This window comes from Leptonychotes weddellii, chromosome 1 (assembly GCF_054177405.1).
Source record: "Leptonychotes weddellii isolate Sample4059 chromosome 1, ASM5417740v2, whole genome shotgun sequence".
In the NCBI taxonomy this organism is placed as follows: Eukaryota; Metazoa; Chordata; class Mammalia; order Carnivora; family Phocidae; genus Leptonychotes; species Leptonychotes weddellii.
The window spans coordinates 17,844,364-17,856,422 of record NC_138369.1 but is presented as its reverse complement, the minus strand read 5'-3'; the positions used below and the strand labels follow the sequence as shown (position 1 = coordinate 17,856,422).

Here is a 12,059-nt window from a genome sequence, read left to right as displayed (position 1 = left end):
AATAAAACAGCCATTTCCCCCTGCAGAGAAGACTTCAGATAAATCAGTGTGTTAAAGGCCCTTTACAGCATTTTGAGCATATGCTTGATTGATCTTCAGTGCATTATTTGTGAATGTTGAGGCTTATTTTTATTTTCCCCAATCAGTTTCTCTCGAATCTCGGTATCTGGCTTGGGCCGGGGGACCTGGGGAGGGTCTGGAATTGGGGCACTCTGTGGGACACACATTGCCCTCTGGGGACTTCTACTTTGCCATTATTTTAGGAAATGATTTCTTTTTTTTTTTAAAGATTTTATTTATTTATTTGAGAGAATGAGAGACAGAGAGCATGAGAGGGAGGAGGGTCAGAGGGAGAAGCAGACTCCCCGACGAGCAGGGAGCCCGATGCGGGACTCGATCCCGGGACTCCAGGATCATGACCTGAGCCGAAGGCAGTCGCTTAACCAACTGAGCCACCCAGGCGCCCTAGGAAATGATTTTTAAGCTTCAGTCATAGGGTTGGTCTGGATAATCTCTAAGGTCCATTCAGTCCTGAGACCCCGTCCTGCTGTCCCGTGCCCATGTGCCCCTTCATGACCCCCTTCAGTGGTCCGGCCCAACCCTGGATGCCCAGCCTGGGAGGCCAGGAGAAATGGCCCCAGTACAGAGGTTCCTCAGCCACAGACCACCAGCGGTCTCCAGGTGTGCATGGCAGACGAGGAACTTAAGGCCCCCTCCGGACAGGGCAGCAGAGGGTCCCCAGAACTAGCACCCTTGTTTCTTTTCTTTTTTGAAACTCCTGCCCAAGAGTTGGCAGACTACAGCCCACAGGCTGCTGTCCATTTTCTTAACGGAATTGTGAGAGGAATGGCGGGCTCTGTGGCCACTTTCACACGCAGTGGCAGGATGATGGGTTGCTGCGAGCCGAAGATACTTACCCTCTGACCCTTTACAGAAGAAGTTTGCCTGGCCCGATGTAGCACAGGGCTTAAATGGCAACAGCTGGAAGTCTCTGGGGCTTCAGCCGCGGGGCTGGATCTGTGCGTCTTGTTAGTCTTGCACAGACGGCCTTTAGCTCGGAGGGGCGCCAGTGGGAGCTCTTTAAAATAGAGGCGCCTTCGACTTCGTCAAAAGCTGTGGTCAGCATTTCATTTTGAAATGACAAAAAGTGAAAAAGTAAACACCTAATTTAAACGTGTGTTTAATGTGTTTAAATATGTGTTTGTTTTTTTTAAGATTTATTTATTTATTTGACAGAGAGACAGCGAGAGAGGGAACACAAGCAGGGGGAGTGGGAGAGGGAGAAGCAGGCTTCCCGCTGAGCAGGGAGCCCGATGCGGGGCTCCATCCCAGGACCCTGGGATCGTGACCTGAGCCGAAGGCAGACGCTTAACGACTGAGCCACCCAGGCGCCCCTAAATATGTGTTCTAAATCAGGGGCCTCTTAGGGAGCTCAGATGCAGTGTTGTTGAAGGTTTTGAAAGGTCGCTGAGGCGCCAAGGCTGAGTTAGTACCAACGCCCCAGAAAGAGGCGACTAGTAAAGGGAAGGTTGAGAGCTCCCGGTGGCTTTCTTCCTGTTTCAGACTTCTCATTTTCCCCAAATTGGATATAACCCTCCTGTCAGGATGGTAACAAGTGCTGCTCCTATTTCGTACAGGTTTTTAGACACTTCCAAACAAGCCATAGGAATGCTGTTCATCCACTTTGCAAATGTGTACCTAGCAGATCTCACTGAAGAGGACCCTTGTTCACTGTAAGTGGCCCGTATTCGAGGACAAACATCACCCACCCCTCCGCCGCGAATGTAGACTGGCCTTGCTTTCTGCCACCAGTCCTGTTCCCTCTAGCCTGGGGAGGGGGCAACCCCCGCTTTTTGTGCTCTGTGCTCCCCTGAGAGCCCGTCCTCTCTGTGCTGCCTGTGGGTTCACATACACAGCTGTCAGCTGCCTCTTAGGGCTTTGCCTGCTGCCAGTTGCCCTGTGCGCTGGCTCTCTGCTCATCCAAGCTCTGGCCCGTGGTGTTCTAGTAGCTTTATGCCTCCCAGCAGGGGGTGGCCCCTAGCGGGGCAGCATAGTGCCCTAAAGGAATATCTCTGCTAGAACAGGACACACGGGGGGCTTCTCTGGGGTGCCAGACACTCGGGGTCAAAGCCATTGTTGACCAGCATCGATCTCTTTGACCTGAAGATCATGGGTGGTTCTGGCTCATCACTGCAGTGTGCCTTCCACACAGCCCCCCACCCTGTGCAATCTGACCGAAACCCCAGATGGAGTGGAAAAGGAGGCTCACCTGCCCTATCCCAGCTCCATCTCTTACCTTCCTGGCTCAGACTTGTTGCTCCAGTCATGCTGTGCTGGAGGCCTTCAACCCCACCAGCTGTCTCCTCCTTCTGTGCCTTTGCTCACGCTGCCCTCTGCCTGGAACACCCCCACCGCCGTCCTGCCCTGCCTTTGAGAGAGCACGGCGGGGGCTCGTGAGTCCCTTGCCAAGAGGCTTCGTGTATATTTGAGATCATTTGGACTGGAAGATTCTTTTAAGCCTCCTTTTTTGGTGACTGTGCACATTTAGTCCAGGCCCAGATTTCAGAAGGAAGTTATGAAGTCTCCCTGCCCAGAGTCTTTCTCTGAGACCTGGAAAGGTTATGATCTGTTTGGGTGTTTTGGTGTAGTCCCAAAGTGGGGGACTGGAAGGAAAGGTGATCATCCCATAGGGGAGATGGTTGGGAGATGGTTGTCTTTCCAACTCTTGAGCCCCCAGCAGGCTGGAGTCATCCCCTGGTGAATACGTCTTGATGTCCGGGATAGATGTCCGTCTTGTTGACCGGGATAGACTAAGAGGCAGGCTGGCGCCGGACGCACTAACCTCACTCCTGGTGCAGCCTCGGCCGTGTGGCTCTCCCCTGCAGCACCTCCGTTGCCCGGCTGCAAAAAGAAGACGATATAGCTTTAAGAAGGACGTTGGCAAACTGAATCATAGCAAGGATGGAGAAGGGGCTGTTGACAGATCTCGAGTGCTCAGCCTGGAGGAGAAAGGGCCCAAGGTGGAGCTTGGTATGGTGAAGGCACTTGGCTGAGAGGCCAGACTGAGCCCCACTTTGCTCCCCTGTCCTGTGTGTCCCGCCGCATGCCCAGGATTCCTGTGAAGGTTTCAGGAGTTGTTGAGTATAAGCACCACTGGAAACCATAGGCTCACGTCTTGGTGAGGGAGTTAACAGTTCAGCTGGAGGATGTTGTTAAAAGTTAGGAAAGGTGTGAGAGCCCCAGCAGTGGGTAGGAGAGCAGGTGGTGCTTGGGGAGTGGAGGGCGCCCGGGCCCTGCCATCTCTTCCAGGTCCTGCTGTCCTGGCTTTGCCCTGTGACTTTTTACAGGTGGGGGATGGGCCGGGCTGGGCTGGCCTGGAGGCATCTTGGGAATCTGCAGACCGGAAGGGAAGCCAGCTTCAGCTCTGGGAGAGGAGAAACTTAGAGGGGAAGAGCTGCCCCCTGTGGCTGCAGGGGTCCCCTGGGCTGGGGGCTCTGCTCCTTGTTCCGTCCCGACAGCTTTGGGAGGGAGTTAAGCTTCTGTGACATCCAGGGTTCTGTGACTCTGAGGGGCCATGATTCAAACCACACATTTGTATAGTGCCTACTACGTGTAGGCGTTGTTCACACGTACTGACTCATTTGATCCTGATAACAGCCCTACAGTTTAGCCCTATAATTTGGTTATCGTCATTTTACAGCTTGGGGAACCGAGGCACAGAGAGAGGAGGGAACTTCAATTCACACGGCTTCATGGTGATGGAGCTGGGATCTGAAGCCGGCCAATCCGCCGGCCTCATCTGTGTTGGGTAGAGTGTAGAGAGCTTTCCGTCTTTAGCCCCAGGGCCTGGCGCACAGTCGGCATAAATATTTGGTGAGGGGATGAATGAACTGACGTGTGTCTGTCAGGTGTTCTTGTGGCTTCCAGGGCGAGCCTCAGCTGTGAGAACCACTTGAAACCAATTAGATGTACGCGTCTGAGAGCAGCTTAGGCGAGGGCCAGCTGAGAACTTGCAGACGTTGCCTTGGACGGCTGCTCTGCCTCGGTCTCTGGTCTGAGAGTGACCCCTTGTGATGTTAAGGAGGAAGGGCAGGCGGGAGACACGGCTGTCCGCCCTTCTGGTTTCCTGGCCCCGCCAGGGCACCATGGGGCCGTGAGCACCCGCCAAGCAGGACGTGCTCCTTCCCCTGTCAGTGTGTGCCTGGCACCAAAGCCTCGGTCTTTAGGTGGGGGCTGCGAGTCTGCATGAAATGTCTCCGGCCTCGGCAGCTGGAAAGCACCGCAGTTGGTCTGTGGCATCTGAAAGTGTTTTGAGGGCTTTCTGAGCCACTTGGCGTCCCCGGGGGCCGGTACCTGACCCAGTGACGGCCTGTCTCCTACTTGGTCTGGAGCACTGGCGCGTGTGACCAGGGTGTCCGGCAAGATCCAGGGACAGGGCGCTCAAGGGGGGCCTCTCCTTGGTGAGGGAGGAGGTGTGTGTCAGACACATGGAAACAGACCTTATGAGAACACAGGATCGAGGTGGGAGAGCTCTGCTGACCCCTCTCTCCTTCCATCATCCTGCCTTTTCCATGGGAATAAAGCTCTCTCTAGAAATACGCTTGCCTCCATGGCAGGCTCTGAAACACAGGGATGAGCGAGAGCCCCGTGGCCCTGCCCTCTTTGGTCTAAGAAACCCCAGAAGCCGTGTCCTGAGCTGCCCTGGAACAGTATTGGGGCTGAGGGTGTGAACAGCGTCATGGAGCAGATTTCTTTTAATGAATTCAGTTCTGTTTCCCTCTTGACGTCCTTGCTGCTTCCAGGCACTGTGTCTTGTGTCAGGTCTTCATTTGGTGGGAGCGTTGGAGGTCTTTCAAGTTTCTTTGTCCCTTGTCCACCCCTCCCTCAAGTTCTTTGACCCGATGAGTGTCAGCACGCTATCATGGGTCCTGGGAGGGAGCCCCGCAGCCTCTTGCACGGGCCCCCCAGAACAGGCCGAAGTGCTGGGTCATCCGGCTTGAAGGTGGCCCTGGTAAGCACACAGGGCCGGGCTCAGGGGCCCTTGCTGCCCGGCTGGTGCTTCCTGACGGCGCTGCTGTGTGCTGCTCTCCCAGGTACCTCATCAACTTCCTCCTGGACGCCACCGTGGGCATGCTGCTCATCTACGTGGGGGTGCGCGCCGTCAGCGTCTTGGTGGAGTGGCAGCAGTGGGAGTCCCTGCGATTTGGCGAATATGGTAATGTAGCGCGGACATTGGGTGGGGGTCTTGGGGGGGAGGGGCACCCTGCTCCTTGCCCCGGTCAGCTCTCCAGGCCAGTGGATTTGAAGGTTCAGGAGCTGGTTTCTGTCTCCTCTGTGTGGTGGTGGGGCTGGTTCTGGGGCCTGAACACCATGCCCTGGCTAGTGTCAGTGCCACCCATCTGAGGCGTGAAGGTGTGCACACCACTGCCACTTGATGGCAGGAGCCGAGAGACCTGAGACACAGGGAGGTCCGCCGGAGGGCACCGCTCGCACTCCCTGCAGGCTCTAAGGCTACCCCGCTCTGCCAGGCTTCTCACCGAGCCCACACGACCTGCCCCCCTCGTTAGAGAAATGGGGACGGCTCTCAGTTCGGGAGGAGGTCGGTAGGAAGGTGGCCCTCTGCTGCTGCGTGTCTGTGCTTGTCCTGTCATTGGGCCGTCTCGCTACAGGGGCTGTCCATCCCCCACCCCAGGGCCAAGTTGCCTTACTGTCTCCTGACTGGAGGCTGGCTCCCCACCAGCATCGGGCGCGTGCAGTCACCAGGAACCATCCTCACTCGCCTTAAAACAGGTGACCTGTGACTGCTGGCTCATCTTAGACCCCCTCCCCTCTCCTCAGACCCCCAGGACAAGGGCCTGGTTAGGAAGCTGCCCTCCCACTCTGCGAGCACAAACGAATTGGCCCTTCACTTTGTATGCCCAGGGAAGCAGCTGGCTGTGGCCTGCACAAGGCTTCAGGAAGAGCGCCTTCCTCAGGCCTTACCACACCAGGGTTAAGGGGCAACAGCAGGTCTCCCCCCACTCCTTCACGCCTGGCCCCTGCTGTCTGGGAGCAGGAGCTCCTGGTCTCAGTGGGAACAGCACCAGCGGGGCCGCAGCTACCTGGGGACACACAGGACAAGAGGGAAGGAATTCTGGATCTCCACTCTCCTTTCCTGGTCACACCTTCCACAGAGTTCATGGCTCTGGGCCTCAGGGCCGCTCCCTCCTGATGACTGAAGACTCACAAGGCACTAACGTGTAGAAGGGGAGCCGATCTGTGGAGCCGGCTCTGTGAGCGCCTGGGTAGTTCAGAAACCTTAAGCAATTGTTTGTCTCCGTTGAGGGGAGATGAACTCAGGGGAGGGCTTTTCTTAGCCCCGTTACTTGATGCCTGATGAGTCACGGACTTTAGATAGCATCCAGCACACGGTGTACGCTCCCGTGGCTTGAGGGAAGGCTTCTGAGAAGCCCCGAGTCATGACCCCTCCGCTTGGCGGACACACGTAGGTACCCAGACGGGTTGAGTGACGCGCAGCTGGGGGCAGGCGTGGCCTCTGCCACTACCTCCGAGGGCAGTGAGATCGTCCTGGAAGGCAGCGCCCTCAGCTCGGCTGTAGTGACCGGCGCTGCGGGACAGCCCCCCACAGCCAGTCGCGTGCCACTCAGCGACCCCCTTCCCACCCTCGTCTTCCCAGAGTGTTCAAACCAGGGCGTCTCCAGATGAGCATCCCGAGCCCTCCCTCCCCGGGCTGAGGGAGGACGGCGCACATCCTCTTTTACCGATTTCTGTTTCTATCTGTGTTCTTGTGTCCTGTCGCTGCTGTAACAAATTTCCACAAAATTGGTGGCTTCAAACGACAGGTTTCTTACCTTATAGCTGTGTAGTTCAGACGTCCCACATGGGTCTCACTGGCTACAGTCAAGGTGTCAGCAGGAGTGGTTCCTTCTGGAGCCTCTGGGGGGGCATCCATGTCCTTGCCGTCTCCCGCTCCTACAGGCTGATTGCCCTCCCTGCTTGTGGCCCCTCTCTCCCCTGAGGGGCCGGCAGCCAGTCAGGCTCCTCTCACATGGTATCATGCTGACCTTCTAGCACCTCCTTCAGTGCCCTTGTGAGTACACTGGGCCCACGTGGATACTGCAGGATACTGTCCCTAGCTTAGAGGCGGCTGGTTGGCAGCCGTACTTCCCCTGGGCCACGTTACCTAACATATTCACAGGTTCCTGGGACTAGGATGTGGATGTCTCTGGGGCCATTATTCCACCTACCACACCTGTTAACTGGCCCATCTTCTTGAGGCAATATTTCCAGGTAGGCCCCAAAGCTCTCTTCTCAGCTAAGTGAAGGAGAGGGGCTTGTTTTCTGGGTGCTTCCTTTGTCCTTAGAGGAGAGGATAAACTTGCCAACAAGCACATGGGACTTGGGGAATAAGCCACACAGCCCTGAGGGGCGAGACAAGATCCAGGTGATAACTGTGCTTGCGGTTTGATGACCAGGCAGCTTTTCCCCCAGGGGAAGCCCTGAAAGCAGGTCTGTGTCCCATGGGCGCCAGTGGTCTGTGGGCTTCGCTGCCTGCCCCTGTCCTAATGCTCCCTTTCTGAAGCCTTGGGAGACAGACATGTTCCGTCCATTTGTCCCCTATCCCTGTGATCTCTCCTGAGGAAGTTATTCAACAAACACAAAACACCCATCTGCCTGAGGTTGTCCAGTGTGGTAAGAAGCAGGACATGTCGAGAATGCCTGGCGCGTGTGTCCATGAACAGTGAGACAGTGGGGAACGTCTGAGAGGCTCTCCAAGGAAACAAACCTGAAAAGCAGACCGGCACACACACTCATTCCAGCTGGGGCTGTCGGTGGTCCAGATGCAGAGGAGGAAGGGAGGGTGGGAACGCGTTTACAGGGGACTTTTCTTCTTTTTTCACCATGTTTTTTAGCTGTCTTATTAAAGCATATAAATGAAAGAAGCTGAGGCCATGGCCAAGCTGTGGTGCTGACACTCAGCAGTGTGGGGTCAATTCAGCGTCCGGGGGCGGGGGAGGGGCGGAAAGCCTGTCCCCCTCTGTCGGTCACTGCCAAGCTTACAGGCAGACGGAGAGAGCACATGGAGCGAGCAAGTTTTCTTTTGACATGAAGTGTGGCCCCTTGGTCTGCTGACTTCAAACACGCCGGTCCACATTCGGAGATGTTTCCTACTAGTGCTTTCTGTCTATCTCCGATCTTTATGGTTTTTAAGAAATATTTTGATCCGTTATTTCTGAGAACTTTTTTCAGTAAGGTCACGCAGTTGACTGAAGGGATTCCAGCGGTCCATTAAAAATCTAGCTGGAGAGATTGTGCTTCTGAAGGTGGTTTTTTGGCTCAGATGTGTCTAATCCCAGAAGTGAAAGTAGGACGAGCTCAGAAGCAGCCCTGATGGCTCTCTGCATGCTTTCTGCGCCCTGCTCCCAAGGTTTTCCAGAAGAGGAACGGCTGGTGGTGTGTCCTTACCGCTGCATGAAGGTCTTCGCTTGCGCTTGCACCGCGCCCCGTTGGCAGGCTCTGGCTCGGCTGGGCCTGCTCTGGCATCCGTGCCTGCGCGGCCATGGCCACGGAGACCTAGCGTCGCACGAGAACCCAGAAGCCTCGCTATGGGCCAGGTTCTCGCCTCACAGCCCAGATGGGGGGGCCTTTGGCTCCCCTGAAATGCTGCCCTCCACCCTCTCTTCTGGCCAGCGATGCTCAGGCAACTCCAGCAGAGCCTCCAGAGCCAGCCCCGGTGGCTTCCCCCCCGCCCCGTCCCCCCACCCCCCCACCCCCCAGCTCTTCCCTAGGTCTCCACTTGGCATGTGTACCTCCCCAGGGGCCCATCCCATGGGTTCTGCCTGTCCCCAAGGATACAGATCAGTCCCTGGGGCTAGTCCTCCAGCCTTCCTCTAGTCCTTTTTGAAACATTCTGGAGGCCCTCCAGGGCCTGCATGTGCCCCAGCGTGGACTGTTGCATTTCTCCATTTCTCAAGCACAGTGACTGATGGGGTCACAGATGGACCTTTGTCACGGCCCCAAGGCACAGCCCCTCCCTCCTGCCTCTCTGCCTGCTTTTCCTTCCCTGTTCCCAGCACAGCTCTTTTGGGCTACCCCGTAGAGACAGAACCGAGATTCTTCCAGTACGAATTCTGCTTTCAGGGCTGAGGGCAGCAGGAGCAGCTGGGGAGGGTGGCTCGGGGCAGCAGACCGGCAGAGAGGAGGTTTGCTGCCTTCATAGTCACACACGGTCAGGTAGCCCATGGATGGAAGAAAGGATGGATAGCGCCACAGTCACTGGAAAAATCAACAACGGATAATAATAGCAATCTTGCTTCACACAGCTCTGCCGGGGGACAGAAAGAGCCAGCTCTCTGAGCTCCAGCAGTGAGCACTTACTAACTTTAGTCTCCTTAATTATATCCTAGAATCTCTTGAAAGAAATGCCACTCTGGTATCTCCAAATTAGGAATTCTGTGATTTTGTCTAAAACACCCCCATGTGTCTGGTCGGGCTGAAGTGATTCTTGGTGCTTTGGGGGCTCATGAAGTGGCTTTAGAGCCAGGGTTCTGGTGGGGGCTCCCGGGAGCTGTGGGCATGCGTGGGACATGGGCTCAGATCCTGGCGTCTGGGCCCCGCGTGACTGCGAACCCACTGTCCCTGCAGGAGACCCTCTGCAGTGCGGAGCCTGGGTTGGGCAGTGTGCTCTTTACATCGTGATCATGATTTTTGAAAAGTCTGTCGTCTTCATCGTCCTCCTCATACTTCAATGGAAAAAGGTTTGCCTCTTGTCCCTTCTTTAGGAGCTCCTTGGGATGCCAAGCAAGACGGGACTTGTCCCCTACCACCCACATGCCCCAACCTTATTGGAAAACCAAATGTGTTCTTTTTTTTCCCTTTTTTTTTTTTTCCCACCTCCACGAATGCGGTCTGGATTCTGTGTGCTGTGGCAGCCTTTCGGGAGCAGGAAGTTGTTTTTTCACTTAGCATCCGTCTATTTGAATTGTGCAAATGTCTGCCCTGCATTAAGCTTTGAGACACGTAAAGCCAGTGGAGATGAGTCTGCCCTCGGGCTGCTTCCTGGCTGACTCGGTCTTTAGGCCTCCCGCCTGTAACTGTCAGGAGGGTGTTCGCTCCATTTGCATCCTCACCCACCACTCTTGGCCAGTGGTTTAATCAAGACTTTGGGTGCCATAGGAGGTACCTGGTCCCGCTGGCCACACGTGTTCCCAGGGGTCCCTCGGCCCTGCCCTCTGGCCCCGGTGCTGTGTAGATAAGCCTCTACTGCCCAGTTCCCCCACGTGGCCACATGAAACCAGCCAAAGAGCCTTCGAATAGCTCAGAACTTGGCCTTCCTTTGGTGGTGGTTGTGTGTTTTTTTTTTTAAGATTTTATTGATTTATTTGAGAGAGAACACGAGCACAAGAGGGGGGAGGGGCAGAGGGAGAGGGACAAGCAGACTCCTTGCTGAGCAGGGAGCCGGAGGAGGGGGCTCGATCCCAGAACCCTGAGATCATGACCTGAGCCAAAGGCAGACACTTAACCAACTAAGCCACCCAGGCGCCCCTCTTTTGGTTTTATTTGTGTCTGAGTTTTATTTTTCAAGAAAATAAGCCAAGGCTTTTCAGAGCTGTTGTCCTTCAGGAGGTGGCTGGGGTGCAGGATTTCTGTTAGGACGTGGCCTGGCGTCTCATTGCTAGTTTCTGTAATGAGCATCCACCGACCTCATTCCCTCCAGCTCCCCGAAGCCCCACCACCCCCACTCTCCGTGCCTCCTGGTGTGTGGGCCCTACTCTGCTCGGTGGTTGTAAGCCCACTATGTTTCCCAAGTCCACAGCACTGGGAAAGCTGCTAAAGCCCTAACTGCTCCAAGTGCTCTCCGAGGGGTCTGTCCCTTATTAGCAGTCACACCTAGGGACAGACCATGCAGCCCTGGGCGTGAGGCACTGTTCCCATCAGGGTTCTGGGGGAGTGTCATCTAAGCTAAGCCACCCTTCTCAGGGCCCCATGGGTGATGTGTGCTGTTACCCCCCTTTCCCCAGGCGCCTTCTCTGTGGTCTCTCCCTACCTCACAGAGTCTGCTTCTCTTTACAGGTGGCCCTATTGAATCCCATTGAAAACCCAGACCTGAAACTGGCCATCGTCATGCTGATCGTCCCCTTCTTTGTCAATGTCAGTGCCATGTTGCATTTTACCCCCATGTGCTCTCTGCCTTCCAGTGTCCTGTTCACAGTTCTGAGTCTGACAGACAAAGCCCCTTACAGCCTCCAGGCCCCTCCCCACCCCAGACCTGGAAATGGCAGGATTGCTTCCTCAGCAGTCAGATCCCTGATCCAGGCTCCCCGTGGAAGAGGGAGGGTCCTGGAAACTTTGTCTTGCCCTCCCTGCCAGGGGACCTCCTGCCCAGGAGGCCCTCCACTTGCACAACGAGCAACTTCTAGGTCGGGATATTAGAAATTCACCCCTGTCTTATCCCTGACCCCAGAGCTCCAAGAGAAACTCATGAGCACGCTGGCTAGAAGTTAGGAAATAGAAGGAACAATAAAGTTGCCTGGGGCTGACAGTCGTGGCAGAGTGGGCGGGCCAGCCTCTCAGCCCAGAAACCTTGCCAGCAGCTAGTCCCCATCAGTTACCAGCACTCAGGGTGAAGAGGGCCAGGATTTTCTTGCTGGCTGTCTGATAAGAAAGCAGAAGCAAAGGACGTGGAGGGTGGGAATCTCTTTGTACGCTTGTGAGAGAGCTGGGGGACTGGAGGAGGCTTTTCTTCCCCTTGTTCTGGACGCTGTAATCTGGAGCGGGTGGGAAGGATGGCGATGGGCTCTGCTGTGCTTTGACAGATGGCTTATCCCAGAGTAACATGCACGTTTCCTCCCCACAGGCTTTGATGTTTTGGGTAGTGGACAATTTCCTCATGAGAAAGGGGAGGACGAAAGCTAAACTAGAAGAAAGGGGAGCCAACCAGGACTCGAGGAACGGGAGCAAGGTCCGCTACCGAAGGGCTGCGTCCCACGAGGAGTCAGAGTCTGAGGTAGGGCCGAGCCCTCATGCCGCGCCCCGTCCCGAGGAGGTCCCTGGCCTCT

At 55.8% G+C, this 12,059-nt stretch overlaps 1 protein-coding gene across 1 annotated transcript in view; it reads left to right on the top strand.

The window, feature by feature from the left end:
- STIMATE (STIM activating enhancer) overlaps positions 1-12,059 on the top strand; it is a 52,744-nt gene that overhangs the window by 35,983 nt on the left and 4,702 nt on the right. The window contains exons 3-7 of the mRNA XM_081819124.1: positions 1,638-1,733; positions 5,094-5,215; positions 9,646-9,758; positions 11,074-11,151; positions 11,858-12,007. Of these exons, the coding sequence (XP_081675250.1) occupies positions 1,638-1,733; positions 5,094-5,215; positions 9,646-9,758; positions 11,074-11,151; positions 11,858-12,007 (559 nt within the window). The remainder of the gene's footprint in view (positions 1-1,637; positions 1,734-5,093; positions 5,216-9,645; positions 9,759-11,073; positions 11,152-11,857; positions 12,008-12,059) is intronic.